The sequence below is a fragment of the Pipra filicauda genome, unplaced genomic scaffold, assembly GCF_003945595.2.
Source record: "Pipra filicauda isolate LSUMZ 115617 unplaced genomic scaffold, ASM394559v2 scaffold6_size6359152_pilon, whole genome shotgun sequence".
NCBI lineage: Eukaryota > Metazoa > Chordata > Aves > Passeriformes > Pipridae > Pipra > Pipra filicauda.
The window spans coordinates 3,127,607-3,143,889 of NW_024104865.1; the positions used below are offsets into that span (position 1 = coordinate 3,127,607).

At 38.7% G+C, this 16,283-nt stretch overlaps 1 protein-coding gene across 8 annotated transcripts in view; it reads right to left on the reverse strand.

Moving 5' to 3' along the window:
• The window catches only part of DPF3 (double PHD fingers 3), a 157,918-nt gene that overhangs the window by 47,660 nt on the left and 93,975 nt on the right, over positions 1-16,283 (reverse strand). For 4 of the 8 annotated variants that reach the window (XM_039388969.1, XM_039388977.1, XM_039388976.1 and 1 more), the window contains exons 4-8: positions 12,283-12,410; positions 8,237-8,332; positions 7,179-7,217; positions 3,500-3,578; positions 3,140-3,181 (exon numbers count right to left, since the gene is read on the reverse strand). In XM_039388969.1, the coding sequence (XP_039244903.1) occupies positions 3,140-3,181; positions 3,500-3,578; positions 7,179-7,217; positions 8,237-8,332; positions 12,283-12,410 (384 nt within the window). The remainder of the gene's footprint in view (positions 1-3,139; positions 3,182-3,499; positions 3,579-7,178; positions 7,218-8,236; positions 8,333-12,282; positions 12,411-16,283) is intronic. The other 4 variants (XM_039388970.1, XM_039388973.1, XM_039388972.1 and 1 more) reach the window with 2 other exon arrangements.

Sequence of the window (16,283 nt, forward strand, 5' to 3'; positions counted from 1 at the left end):
TGAAGCTCAGGACCTACAACTGATTGCAACTTTTAAACCAGAGCACAAGTTTTTAGAAAAAACTTCAGACAAGGTTGTTCTTTTTGAAAAGTAGTAAATAATATATAATATACACTATGAAAATAGTAGAAATAATGGTTCCCCAGATGAATATTTGACATAGCATCAATTCTTATTAGACATGTAGGTATTCATTCATTCATTCATTCACTCTGTCCGTCCTTCAAAAATCACATGCCCAGTTTATCATGAACAGTGGGGGTGGTGTATCTTCCACTTCTCTTGCTTGACATTGGAGGCTTCACTTTGCTCCTCAAGTCCTACTTTTCACTGTCTGAGTCACCTGCTGTATGTCCCAGCCAGGTGTTCAAGCTATGTTTGGGACTGGTCTCATACAGCTGAGTCATTTGGCTATGGTACCATTTCCAGCTCATACCCATTTCACACTAGGCTGTCCTGCCACTTTCATGATTGAAGCATTTATCCCAAGGGAGCTCAAGGCACAACACCATCCACTGCAACTGGTTGAAAATCTGACCAACAAGTTTTCGACTTGGTGATTTGATGAAACGATGAATTTCGTGATTGTTCTAGTAATCTTACTGATGCTTTGGTCAAACATTTTATTCTGAACTTCTCATACAATATATGTTCAATAAAATCAACTGACATATTTCAGAATATTTCATTCCACAAAATAAGAAACCAACCACTTTTTAAAAAAAAACACAGGATGACAAAACTTTTTGAGCTTTGAAAACATTCTTCCATATAGAAATTCTGTACCTTTAGTCAGTTTTATACTGGTGTATAGCTGAATCCCTCTTAAAAAAAAAGGCATTTTTTTCACAAATAGCATTGCTATCTTCAAACACAAGGGGCAGTGTCAGCTGGGTATTGCATCATCTTACTGACACACAGACTATTTTTTTCCTTAACTTTTTTATTACAAATAAAACCTGGTGATACATTCTTGTTTCACATAAATATGAATGTGTAAGTTGACAGAAGTTCTTCACCACCAATCATTTTTTATGCCCATCTAGTTTAATATGAAAATTAATTTGGTTTAGCTATGTTTATGCTTTCTTCTTTGTGGTCATTTTCAAATCTTAAATATCAGAATACTTGCAGAAAAAGCAACTTGGAGGCAAATTAAATAATATACAGAAAAAGTAAACTGCTGACCCATTAAGGTAATTATTTATACCAATAATATGATTGAAGGAATCAAATTTTCCAAACAGGGAATACATTCACTGTTTTTCACCTGCATGTTTCCAGGTAAAACAAACCTATCTGCCCAAAAGATCTGCACATGGAGTTCTGCAAACCAATTTCTAACCTACCACAATTAGACTGAGTTTTATCTATAAAAATATTTAGCAAATAATTTCAAAGAAAAAAATTTATTTAAGAAATCCACTCAAGTAGAAAAGAGGTTTCAATAATAAGCCAATTGGCTTATTATTCATCATTAATTGTGTGTAATATTTCTATAGAAAGTTTGCAAGGACAGGATATTACTTTGGGATGATGACATTACAATTGGGACAGTTCTTTCCTTCTGCTCCACAGTCAGGTAAAAGAGTTCTGCTATCACATAACCCTTTTCTCAGCTATCTACAATGGAAAAGGAGGAGTCGCTGTGCAAAGTCTGCATTCCAGAGCTCCCTATGACTCTAAGTTTCCTAAAAATGAAATGTATCAGCCAAATGAAATAGGAAAGTTTATATTTCCAAAACCAAAGGGTAAATTTATGCTCCAAAATGTAAGCCAGGGTAAAATTCCATCAATACAACAATGTATGAGAGTCTTGAATTCAGGCTAGATTTCTGCTGCCTGCTTTGATACCTTCAATGTTTAATTTACTCTGTGCAAATCACTACTATGCATGTTGTAAGTTCTTGGTAAAATCCAAAAGCAATGCAAGATCAGACAATAAAGAGTCATTATGTTCAAAATTATTACCACTGACAAGTGTCCTTGGATTTAGAAGGATGTTCCAGAAAAGAGATAAAGAAAGTTATGCATATACCAGCAGAGGAAACCTGTGGGTTTCAGCAAGATACATCCTGGGCTCTCAGAGTTTTAGAAGACACATTTTAGTGCTTCCAACACACCAGCCAGGACAGCTATTTAACCCCAGCATAAATCTTCTGACTCTTCATATTTTAAAGGGTTTAGACAGTCCCATTCATGTGCAAGTCTTTCCATTTCTGCTCACTGCCCTTGAAATATTCACCTTGCTGAAGCAAAATGCCTAACATATACATCACTGTATGGTGCAGTCACCTGGTCTCACCATACAAGAATATGATTGCATCACATGTAATATAGTTCTTATTTACCATGCATGCTCCTTATTTCTTCATGGTTTTGAAAATAAGCAGAAAATATCCCCATAGATAGACATAGTAAAGGTTATTCATTTAAGGTCAGTAACACAAGATAGACAAATAGTAGAAAAAGGGGGATGCTAGTTGCCCTTAAAACCATCAGTTTTGGATGACAGAAGTTAAGATCTCCTACTATTCTCCTACTGCTATTAAGTTTTGTTAGGATATTTTCTTATAGGCTAGAAGGCACCTGGTAGCACAAAGTACAATTGCATGTACACTCTACAGTAAGCCTTAAAATGGGATGCTTAAGAAAAAAAACACACGTGGGTAAGATAAGTGCCCCTCGAAGAAATAACATAGTGAAGCAAAAAAAGAGTATCAAAAGAAGGAAAGCACCAAGGACTAGACTATTTAAAACCCTCAAACCATTGTGTAACAAATATCAAATTCTTCCCTCATACTAAGACTCTGGTATCCTCCTTCAGTGTCAGCATTGGGCTCTAGTAAAATTTTTCAGTTGGGGCAATGCCTTACTTAGCCTGCAGTCCAACTGCAAGATGTCGAACAGCATGGCCAATATGGCCAACATACATATTCAAGGAGAATATGTATCAAAACAAGGCATTCCAGATGTTATTTGTTTCTTAGAAGTGCTCAACTTTTAATGATGCCACAAGAGTACTTTCTGAGTGAGGGATAAGAATAAGACCTTCAGAATTTAGCCCAGTGAGGTTTTAAAAGGACTGAAGGAAAGAGAATCACCAAATATATCAAGAGATATAATGAGGGTGAAGTACCTTTGTCGGAGATTTTTGAGTTATGCTTTTGTTTGTAACTATCTGAAACAGAGAAAGAAATAGAGGGTGAAACGTACATGGGGGGAAAGAAGACAAAAGGCAGAGAAGCCGGAAAAATAGAAGGAGAAAGAAAATGTAAGAGATGATTTATTAAAGGGCAAAGGCAAGTGGAGTCTTGCTGAGGACTTAATTTTATTTTCTTCATGCAAAAACACCAAGAGCAGCAGCAGCAGCAGGTGGCAAACATGCAAGTCAGAGAGCAGCAGAATATTTTGCTGGAAGGGAAAAGATGAAGCCCTGAGTGCACTGAGCTGGTAGGACCAGGCTGGAAGCAGAATCAGCTGTCTGGGTGCTACTTACTGTCACAAACATAGGGTTTGTCATGATCATCCTGGGAGGCAGCATCATTCCGTCTCCTGCCACCTCCAGATCCCCGAGCCTGCAAGGACAAGAGGAATGTTAGCAATATTCAGTCACCCCTCGGGTCTCCTTGTGCCCCTCACCCTCCTATGAAAAATGTGCAATATAAACTAAACAAATCCTCAGCTTCCATACAGGTTTCTCAAAGGTGATCTTGACCCTTCACCTCCTAAGATACACACTATGTTAATGGACCTTGCAATGCAATGGAGATCCTCTCCACAGATAGCCCAAACTGTTCATCCATGGCAGCAGGTCACTGCCAGCACATATTCAGTCGAGTATCGTCACACATTCATTTTTGAAGATGTTCAAATACCTTGCTTAACTGAATATGAATGAATGAATAGATGAACAGGTGTTGGAGGATAAATACAAACATTAAATCAGCCAGAAAACAGGCCCCAGATAAAAGAGGTCAAATTGTTTCCTTTAATATTTTCAAAAGGGGGTTGTTTGTGTTGTTGAGTTTTGTTTTCTAGCTGAAAAGCAATGTTTTGAAATGACCTGCTGGGACAAAGATACCATGGCTAATTATAATATGGAGCTTTGGTCAGTTAGTGGAAAAAATCAGGTAACATGGCTACCTGGCTACCTGCAATAACAGGAATTACCCAGAAAGGTCCTTCTGCAGTTCTGTGTTTCTACAGTGGACCAGACTGGCAGCTCTGGAAACTGAAAATCTCTGTTTCTCCACAGCACACACTTCTCTGTCTTGACCTCCAGGGGTGAGAGTGGAATTCAGCATCAAAGCTACTTGGTCCTGATCCTTCTCAGCTGAGATGCCAACAAGGGGACAGCTCATATCTGTCCAGTGGTGGAGAGATCTGTGATGTGAAACTGGGAACTGGCCAAGGCCTTCGATTCTTTCATGTTCACTAATGTACAGTCTATAAATGACAATCATTTTAGACTTGGTCTTTGTTTGAGGAAGTGATCACAGGTGGATGGCTAACTAGCCCTTTATTAATTCTTGTAGCTACTCTATTCCTGGATAAAAGCACAGAATTGCTTCTGCTGCTTCTGTTATTAAACTGTTGATAGTCCTCACTCTAGACAAGGCTACTTGACTGAAATCCTGCAAGCTTTTGCATGTGAAAATAAGAAAGGGACAGAGCTTTGTTAGGTAAAGCTGAAGAAGGTGTAGAAATTCTGAGAGCATTAGTACCCAGACATAAAGGGGGTGTAAAAACTCTGTCCCTCTTCTATGCATTTGGAACAGAACTAGCACTGTTAGAGCTGCATTCCATTGGACATTAAAGACAAGGAACAAGGAAACATTTTACACTGGCCTGACAAAGTCTGTCAAAACAGGGATTTATAAAACCTTCACACATTATTTCCCTGGGATTGCTTAGGGCTAACTCTTAACATAGTCCTGAAGGAAAGACATGGATTTGCAGCTGTCTGGATGGGGTAAATACTATTAGGTATGACAAGTATAACTCTGCCTTCTGCAAAGACCTCTGTGCAGACCAGCACACATGTGCAGAGCAAGATTTGTAAGGGTGAACTGAAAAGCAGTTTCACCCTGGAAAAGGCCCCAGCAACAATTGTTTGGTGGAAGCTACTTTACTGACCATATCACATAAAATCATCTTACTAGTCTGCAGTATTTTCTCTCTGACTGCCAGTTCTGTAAACCCCCTCTGGGCAATGAAATCAATCCCAGGCTAGTTCCTTTCTTCCCTCACTGCTGCAAAAATGTGTTGCAAGCTAAATTTCAGTCCATGGTAGCTCCTATACAATCCTCAATTCATCAGAGAGTCTTCACAGAGACAAGTGTTTGGCCCTTAATAAATATTTCTGCTGGTACCTGGATTAGGATCTAATTTCCCTATCCTACCAGCTGCATTGGCTTTTCAGGGCTGTGAAAAAGATATAAAGTCATATATTTGTCACTAGCCAGTAGCTCTGACTCTATTTACACACTGGGAACATATCTGTTGAGTAAGAAGGTACTATTTTTACATAGGTACCTTTCAGAATAGGACAGCAATTTAAGGTTTGTTGCTCAGAGTTTTATTAGTCTTACAGCCAGCTGTTTCCCTTCAAACTGTTCTCTACACAAATGTAGGAGTACACCATTCATGCCATGACCACATGTCAGATACACTTTTTCATGCAGTGAACACAGGGGGAGATTTTTCAAGTCAGTGACTTTCAATGGGACTTATGTTCCTAAATGTCTTTAGTGCCTTTGAAACTGTCCCATGGGATATCCAGCTGACGAGCAGACAATCTGTACAGGTGCAGCTGCGTCCGTCTCATATCTCCTAGCAAACTACCCTTTCCAGCTCCTACCACAATGTCCTAGTCCAGCAAAGATACTAAAAATCTGCCTTTGTAAATCCACCTCTTTGGCCCTCAGTGTCCTTCCTAATGCCCCCACGATTTCAGAGCTAGCCTTGAGGGGAAAGGAAACCAAGCAGCTGCCCCAGAGGCACTAAAAGGAGTGCCCCGTGCTTGCTGTCAGTGCCCCAGGCTGTTGAATTCAGTTATCCATGACTGTCTTCATTCTCCTGATGGGATGCAGCAAAGACTACAAGACTTGACATGCGAGGCCTGGAAGCCAGGGCACAGCAGCCTTGAAGCAGCCCTGAAGCAGCCAGAGAGAGTAGCCAAAGGGACAGATGGAGAGTCCAGGATTAAAAATAAAATCATGCTGCAGGGAAAAGAAGGGGCATGTGCAATTTGGAAAGTCCAAAGCAGTAATTCCACCGCATTAATCCTGCATTGATGCTGTCACTCCTTCTCTGAATCCCCAAAGGTCACACTCGACAGGATCTAGTTTCCTATGCATGTCCTTCCCCTCTTCTGCCCTCTAAAAATACTCTAACCACTCCTTCCCAGAAACAAAGAGCTGCCCAGGTTTCATGTCCCCTAATTTCAAATCCCTAACCTCAATTCCCTATACTGGGTCAGGCTCACATTAGAAAAGGGCTGCTTTCAGAAAGGTGGTGAAACACTTGTGACCAGACAATTCAGGTTTGCCAGTTTTCAACATCTAGGTAACTTGGCCCTAATTTTGAAATCCTAATTTTTATCACATTTTCCTATGGTTATTGATGCCATCAAATAAAAAACAAAAATTGTTCAAAGTATTTAGCACTCTTCAGACTTCTCTTTTTTGCACTGAAAGAAGCCAGGGCACTAGCAAAGCAGGAGTTAGTTGCAAGAAAAAGGCAAAAGATCCTGCTGCTCCTGTACTTAATAGGGGTCTGGTTCTGGGGCAGAAAATAACACATAAATTTTTTCTTCAACATGAATGGGACATCTAGCACCTTCCGACTCCCTCCGCTACAGTAATATTCTGTAACTGTAGTTATTCTGTAACATTTTCCTGAATGGAGAAGCAACAGTAACTTCAGGACTTTGTTTGTGTAGGTCTAGAACATATGAATATACCAAAATCCCTTCTCCTGAACAGTATATCTTTTAGCTATTCACTTCCTTTCACTCACCCTAACCAGCATGCGCAATTTATGTAAGAGCAACTTATTAGAAAAGAATTGTTAGCCTGGAATATTAGTTGATCACTACAATCAAGCTTGTGTGCATGTATTGATTCTATCTCCTGGTTTTGGTTACTGGTTCATACAAATTTTCTGAAACTTACATTTTTCTGGAAAATTTTTTTCCAGGTGGGGGTCTTTGGCTAAGAAAGAAAGAAAGAAAGAAACTGGTTCAGGTGATTTTGAGAATAAGGAAGGTGAAATATATACTTATCCAATTATTAAAGTGCGTTGATCTTATATTTAAGGACTTAAGCTCCAAAATAAAGAGGAGCAGAAAACTGAAACAACACAACAACAGAAGAAACCAAAAGAGAGGGTCTGATGCATAAGTATATTGCTAGTATTCAATGTGGTTTCATGTCTCTCATTCAAAAGCCATTATTTTCTGCTCATTTGGCCTAAAATGTGGCCCTTCTTGCTTGATTTCTATAAACACATCGAAAGGTATTTCTAGAGCTCCTGTGCCCCTGTAGCATCCACTGGAGCCAAAGAGAGATGATAATGCTCAAAACTTCTGAGAACTGTGTTCATTTAGATGCCTGGCTCATAGGGCCAAAATTGAAAATGTTGATTCCAAGTTTTAAAATGTTGGCCTCATTACTTGACTGGTATCCTGATGAATTGTGAAGACAACTTAGGTAAAAGAAGGGACATAGAGTCCCCTAAGGATAAAATATTGCCCATTTTAAGCAAATAGAAGATTTGCCGTGGGCTCAAGAAGGCCAGTGTCAGCCACAAAATGCTACCCTAGAGAAAGCTGCAAAACTTATTAACATAATTCAAGTTACTTTTATTAATACATTTTTGGCTGTCATGACTGAATTTGTTGCTTTTCTGTAACTAGTAAATGTTGTTTTAAGGAGTATTGTAATAGCAGGATGTTATCATAATTATTACAGTTTACAATTGAAAACACAGCACTAAAATAAACTTCCCTCACTTTTTACTCTCAAAATAGTCTTTTTTGCCTTGGATATTCACAAAAATAAACTGAAAAAATATTAAAAATCTATCACCATACGACTGAAAATTACTATAATATTATCGATATTATATATTCATCGATACACATTTTGCATATATAATACACATAACAAATATACACTAGAAAGCAGAGGTTTGCTTCCTTCCTTTCCATTCCAATAAACTCTCCACCTACCCGTCCTCTAGGCCTGTTCTTTCGTTTTGGAATATCTTCTTCCAAATCTTCTTCCTCATTCACTTCATCTGCATTTTCATCATTTTCTAAAACCCTCTGTGGTTGAACAATAAACAGGAATGGTTAGAAGAGGAGAGGAAGACACATACAACCAACTTCTGCTCTTTATCCCAGAGACTGTGGGTTATTACAGTTGATATAATGCCAAATCAGATCACAGTACCACTACTTCTCTCCACTAAAGCAAAATTCGCTTCTCTTTTCCACCCTCAGATCTCCAGGGAGTCCTTACTAAAAATACTGCTGATATCAGTCAACTATGAAAAAAAGGTTCCTAGGAAAAAAGGGTGGCATCACTGAGCACCAATATCCCAAGACAAGTATTAGTATCTGTAACTGCAGGCCCTACCTGGGAACCTGTTTGCATGGGCTTTTTATTTTCATTTCTTGCACCTTAAATTGTTTTGTTTTCCTTAACTTTGAGAATGCACTTTAAGAATACAAAAATTCAGGGTTTTTCTCCTCAGTATCCCACAATCTTCTTTCTTTAGAAAAAATAGAGAAAATTTCTCCATATATTCCAGAATGGATCTAGAAAGCAATGTCTTTCAAGGTTTGCACTACAGGTACAACTCTAATCTAGAAGGAGGAGGGTTGCTGCATGAGAATGCTGGGAAATTACAGGTCTCACTGAAGTTAACAAGACCAATAGCAATATTTTGTTCTACTAATTATTTAACAGGAACAATACTTCATCAGCTTATATAACTGTGAGATGCCTGGGCCATGGTATTTCAATCCTTTTAATTTGACATTTTGAAATGTAATCTCTATAGAACCAAACACAGGCTGGCCATCCTGCATGAAAACATGCACATGTCAGACATTGTACAGACAAAGGCAAGACAAATCATCACAACACTAATGTTGGAAGAGGTCCCATTGAAATCCTCTCAACCCTCGGCATGTCCGCTAGGAATACAGAAACGGGCAGCAGCCACTCCTGCCATTCATGGTGTTGTGCCATTTTCCAAGGTGCTAATCTGGAATCACTGACTTACCTTTGCCATACCAACATTCATTTAAATTGCAACCTGCAGCCATGATGCAGATTCAAATCAGTGACATTAAACTGATAGGCAGGTTTTTCAATCTTACTGTATTTGTCCCTTCTCTCTAATTTCTACTTCAGAGATATTTGAGAGCCAGAAGAAGGAGAACAGGAGCAAATTACAGTTTCTTTCTCTCCTTTCTACATACCTCAAGCACCAAATTCTGAATTTGTGGAAAACAATACAACAGAAATTTCACTTTTCAAAAATTCTGTATTTGGAAGACCAACTAAAAAAGTTTGTTCTTATCTGATCAGCTAAATTTCTAATACTAATATTGGTCAGTACATTTTTTTAAAAGTACTAACAACTTTTAGAACATGGTAAAGGATCAAGTCTTCATCTGACTTTTGCTTCTTTTATTTTTAAATCTCAGGAGGCTATTAATGAGGTCAAACCGTACAATTTCACATAATACTACAGTACATAATACTAGAGGGCATAAAAGTTAAGCAGGTTCCAGTTCTGCACACATAAAATGTTCCTTCAAAATTCATACAATTGCATACATTAATTGACTTCCTCTTAGGAAACTGAAGCACTTGAAAAACGTTGTACATGAGGAGACTGTAAGAAATTTAAGAATGTATGTAAGAAAATAAGCAAACTTACTGATATGAGTTTGTATTTTTACATTGCTTCCTATCTTAAAGTATCTCAGAAAAAAAAAAACAAAACAGGGGCAACCACATCATATATGGGAGGGAAAGAAGCTAGTTTACAGCAATAATAATACACAAGAGTTAAGAAAAATATTACAAACCACTTTCTTCCTTTAAAATTGAAGGACCAATTTAGGAAAGAGATGATAAGTAATGAAGTGTGAATGTGGTGAGACTGCCAGACTGCCATGACTCTAATACTTGATTGAAGGGGCATAACCTTTCTGATGCATGGTGAAAAGGCTATTCTAACCCTTCTCCAGCAAACAATGGAGACACACATTCAATACCAATCTCCTGTAGGGCAAAATCCTCAACCCCGTTAAATATCAACTGTACAGGAGGTCCCAATGACTGCACAGGGGGAACACTTATCCTTTTTAGCAAAGTAACTTTTCCAATTCTGTCTAAAACTGTGTACTTTAGTGCAGCTAAGCACCAAGTTGTCTTCTCCTGACAGATACTATGAATGTGAGAGTGGCTGGGTCTGATGTGGGAATTACAATTATGTCTATCCCACCTGCTCACTCTCACCACCACTGAGGCTGGGCCCTTTAAAGTTACAGCACAGACAAATATGCAAAGGAACAAAAGAGAGATTTGTGTTCTCTTATTTGTCATACCGATAAAAGCACTGATTGTGATTTTGATCTGGTACAGTGTAGCTGCCAGGTGCCAAAATACACACTGAAAGCTGGCTACTAGTAAAGGCTTTGGCAATCATTGTTCTATAGAACTGAATCCAGATAAGCTGTGCTTGCATTAAAAAAAGCAGCAAGACATGCTTTTTGCATCTGTTCTGGTGAAACTATAACCCAGGTGGACAGGTCACACCTACAACAGTTTAGCTGATTTTTTTTTTTAATTTTATTTTTTTATGCACTCCCTCCCTGCTCTGCAATGCCTGGATTTGTGTCAGTTCCACCATCTCTGAAGTCTCTTTCCTTGGACTGCTGCTGGGGATAATTTGGAAGCTCAGATCACACAGTAACATTCAAAGGAGCTTGTACAATCTCATAAGGATGCTGCACCATGACTTTTTGTGGCCTAGGAAGCAGGTATAAACAGATCTTTGGTTAGAGCTCTCAGCTTGACAGACGCAGATACACTATTGAAGAAGCAAACACAGAGAAGGCCTCATGCCAAGCTTTTCCCCACTCCATGAGCATGGGGTGCTTCCTCTTTGATGGATCTCCTTTACCGGTGTAACTGGGAAGGGGAGAGCTAATTTTGCTGCCCCTACATGTGTAAAATTTCTAGCAAATCGAGCAGTAGGACTGAGCTCCAAGTAATACAGATTTGTTGCCCATGCTCTTGTTTCATTTGGCATGGCACTGCCCCCACAAATTTTCAGTAGTTTTAGGTGTAGATGCAACACGTTGTACCTCAGCCAAAATTACCAAGGTTGGCACATTGCTAATAACTCTCACTAAAATCCCTATAAAAGACTCATAGCACAATGGTGGTTTAGCATCACCAAAGACATGCTGCTGTGGGAGAGACCCACTTTCCTAGTGATTTAAGATATCTTTAAAAGTGACGTGGACTTATATAAGAACCCTTTATATTAGCTGAATTCCTTCTATGACAGACCTACAATTGTATTTCTACTTCTAATTGTTGAAGGATGGAATGGAATGTTGACAAATAACTTTCAAACCATAATGCATGTGAAGAGGCAATATTTCTCATACCTGCATCACTAATAACTAAGATAATTAAGGTTAAGAGATTTTTAATTATTTTTCTTGTATACCTCCAGAAGACTACTTAGTATTGAAAAAACAAACAAAAACCAAAACAAAAACAAACAAACAAACAAAAACTCCCCAAAAAACTGACCCAAAAAAACCCAACAAAAAAACACAAAACAGGGAAGGCAATGACATGTTTTTGTTTACAGTCAGCAGATGTGAATCCAAATTCAAATCCATGTCCAAATTCACTTTAAATGTGAGGTACTAAAATTCAGTTTATATTTGGGACCCATTTCTGCTTGTCAGTTTAATATGTAATTATCTCATAGTGCTCCAAAACAAATTCCAACAAAAGAGCTGTGCAGACACAGTCAAGCAACAGAGATTCTTGTGACAGGAGAAGTATATGAGATCCTGAGTTCATTTTGAGCATCACAGAGTAGCACAAAGGTTTGGCAGTAGAATAACACAACTATCAACATATGCACTGTTCTGCCACAGGACAAAAGACTGCTAGACTTAGAGACAAAAAGTAAAATCAAGCCCTGATGTTAGAGCATGGCGCTCTCCTTTACCTGGATTTCTTGTATAGTGTCTTCCTCTTTAGTGTCTGGTTTTTTCTCTATTCCCTCTCCACGCAGTAAGGCTTCCAGAGTTGTACTTTCTGAGGTGAACCCATCTTTTTTCAGAGGCAGATCAACTTCTGAAAAACAAAACACACTCACTGTATGTGTCTCCCCCAAAGAGCTAACAAGCAGAAGGACAGAGATGTCAAGCAGACAACTAACAGACTTTCAAGCTTTTTTCTGTCTTGAAGGAGAGTTCTTCAAGTTTGTTTAACCACTAAGGATCTCCATATAGTATTCACTTCTATCTTACTGAAAACCTGATATCTTTTCAATTGCTATGCTTGCTTACAGGAAAAAAAAAGGCTGGACATACTGTATCAGGAGGAAATAAATGTGGGTGGGGGAATCCTTCTCCTTTGTGTAAACTCCCTATGCTTCAAAGAAAGAATAAAAAAAAGAATAAAATATTTCAGTATTTTTCTAAGATACTGAAATAAAAAAATATAAAGAATCTGATCTCCCGAAGAAGAAAAGAGTTTAATGCAAGTTAGCATCTGGCACAATTTATACAGCATAGCTTCAACCCTCATTCTTCCATACCAGGGCATGTTCCACATGTGGGAAAGCAGAAAGCTTGTGTGTGGGGCCAATGCTGAGAACTTACGTAGAAAAACAAAGGGATGTGTCTTGAATTTTCATGTAATATTGACTAGATAAAATCTCCAGTTGGCTTTAAATGGGCCTACACCAGTGAAGAAATGCAGTCAGCAAAGTTGCCCATAAAAGAGGACAACACCCAATCACTGCAGGAAGAGCTAAAGGCTGGCTCAGGACCAGGCTGAAGGCACTGGGCTCCAAAAACTGCAGGTTTACGAGAAAGCTTGATACAATTTGCTGTACAAGCAAAGTAACAGAGCCTTATTTCCCTTTCAAATGCTGCTAGTAGATTACGAGGCAGCAGACAGGCAAATACAGCACGTTAATTTTAGCAAAGAGTTAAAATACACCTAGTGAATAACTCAGTTTTCCTTGTAGATCCTGGCCTCCACCCCACTCATGCAGGGGTTCATTCAGAATAACCCTATGGCAGGGAGACATCCTGCACATCTCTTTAGCTAGCAGTGCCAGCTATGGATTTCTCAATTACTCCCTCCCTTCTACAATGAGTTCCTTCCTCTAAGCCAATATATTTACAAATAATAATGTACAGGACTGATGCTCACAAATCAGCATCTGCTGTCCTTATTTCACAGGTCTGTCCACTTCTCATCCTTTAGGACTGTGTTTTGTTCCCCAATATGCCTGAAGCTCCTTGTCTTTCTATTGCCATGAGTTGTAAATTCTGCAGGGCAGAAATTCATGTGATTTTAAAGTCCCAAATCACTCCCGCAATCCAAATAATGAATGAACACTTCCACCTGAGACAGTAAAATATAATCTGTTTCTTGGGGGTAATTGCATCCCAGGAACATGTTTGTTCTATATACGAAAAACTCTTAGCCAGCAAATGATTCAGGGTCCCTGATCAGTGCTTCCACAACATGCTTGCTCCAGTCTTCTGAAGTGAGAGAGCACTGCTCAGCCAATAACCACAGAAAATCCAGCAAAAATTCCAGGAAAAGCTATTCTATTCATGGAGGGAAAGGCTGACTACAAAGTATGCAGAAAACCCAAATCACTGAGATTTTAAAGGAAACTCCCAGGACAACCCACACAATGGGATGGGATCAACTGTGAATTGATTCCCCTTCTCATCACAAGGAGCTCTATTCATTTAGGCCTCTGTTTTCAGCATTAAGTTCTACACACCCACCCCATTATGGCCTCTTCCCCAACTTCTCCCTTACTTGAGCTATAAAAAAGACAGAGAAGTCAAAAGAGAATCATACAGATTGAATTTCCCTGTTGAACTACTAGTACCCCCCTCTGGATCCAGACATTTCAATAAAAAGAAGGCATTTTTGACTTGATTTATGTGCAAATCCCAACACTTGAATCTGAAGTCACTAAGGAATCTCCATAATCATCTCTGGCTGTGGGCTTGGCTTGGTTTCAAAGTCCTGTTCTGGGGTGCAAAAGGGCATTTGCTCAGTATTTCCTTGTGGGACTGCAAAACCCAAGGGGTCATCATACATTCAGCAAGTGAAGAAGCTTCAAGCAAGCTCAAAGGCATTGGAAACAAACATGTCTTCACTGTGACAAACTATGTCTGTCTCTGGATACCAATACATACAGCAAATGAATTCATTAGAAAAGGAAATGAGCAAGGAAGGGCTGAGGGATAAGTAGAACGTATAAAAAGGTAACGCTACTCCCTGTTTGTTCCAGAGATATTGAACATTAAGTTTGATAAGAGGGAAAGGTAGGTTTTAAGGTCAAAAATGGGCAGCTGTCTTTAATAGGCATGTTTGTTCTGTGTGCTGCTGCTACTTCCCAACAGCAACACTCCAGGAGGACTTTTCATCCAAAACTCTCAGAGCTTTTTCTAATTACTAAATTTAACATCTCACTGACAAGGCATTGTAAGGTAATATTTTTATTTGGTTTACTGATGGGGAGATTGAGTCACCAAGAAGTTAAGTTAGTGAGTAAGGAATACGGCAAAAATAAACTCAGTGTAGCTGCCTCCCATTTGCCCACTAAGCTGACTACCATTCAACTCCTTCATTTTCTTCTGCACTGGTAGCATCTATGAATCCATTTTGTTCCTAAATAACTCTAGAAAGTGGGAAATGGCAGAGGTTATCTCATCTGGAATGTAAAGTTTATACTATAAAAACCTTCAGAGGTCCAAAGACAACCCCTTAGTAATTAATTCAATCTTTGTAATGAATTAAATCTTTCCTGGAAGATGGTTAGTCTGTAAAGGATACAGTAATGAAGACAGGGGGTTACGTTTCCAAACCAGTTTTTGAATCCCCAGAGATGAGAGTCTTAAAAAATTTAAAATATAGTTCAGTTAATCTACAGAAATAGTTAAACACTACAAGGGATCATTAAATTCATTTCACAAAATCTCTTATTTTCTCTTCTGTATTTAACTCTCCAGGATTTTCCCAAAAAGGCAAGAAAAGTATCTTTTTCTCTTATGCCTGTACCCTAAATAAAACTGAGAAGCCAACTCAACACCTGAAATGTAGTTTTCATGTGAAAGATCAAGGCTTCTCCCAGATCATGAGAACTGCTGTTTGGAAGTAAGGTGGGGTCTGTTCCACTCACTGTCCTGATTATGAAAGTAACAGCCAGTGCCAGAAGCTTCTAACAAGGCCAGAGGGATACTCTTCTAGGCTTTTTGTCATTTCTTTTTATTCCTCTCCTTTTGAGGATAAACAGTCACAATTTTTCTATGACTCTCCTGTGGGAAGCTTTCCATATGGTCCTGACAAACCTCTCTGAACTTCCTCTTATTACACACTAGTCTTCCCAAGACAGACCAAGACTGCACCCAACATTTTCAGAAGAAACCACATATCCCATTTAAACAAATGAATTATAATATTCTTTAGATTACTCCTCAGGCTGTGTCTTTCAATGTCCAAGCTGCATACTAAGCAGAAGGATTAAGAACCTTGTAATGGAAACAAGAACTCCCATAAAGAATACATTCAAACACACAGGTATTGTATTAAAATGCCCATCCCTCTGCCCACTCACCAAGCACATTCACATCTCCCTGAGGAGGCCAGTACAGACCTCCCCAGCCACAATCACTCTAAATAACTTTGTAGTATGTGCAAATCTTTGTAGTTTACGAGGTATTGCAACTCTCCAGCTTGTTCATTAATACATTACACAACACTGGACCAAGGACTAAATGTCAATGCACCAGATGTTAGCCTTTATCTATAATGAAATTTCTTTCTTTCATTATCTTTTATTCTGAAAGTTTTGACCCAAGATAGTGCTTTGTTTCTCTTTGTAGGCCTATTACATGCCAAAGGTCTTCAGAAAGTCTAAGAAAATCATGAAACCCCCCTATCTATTAGTTATTTCATTATCATATATAG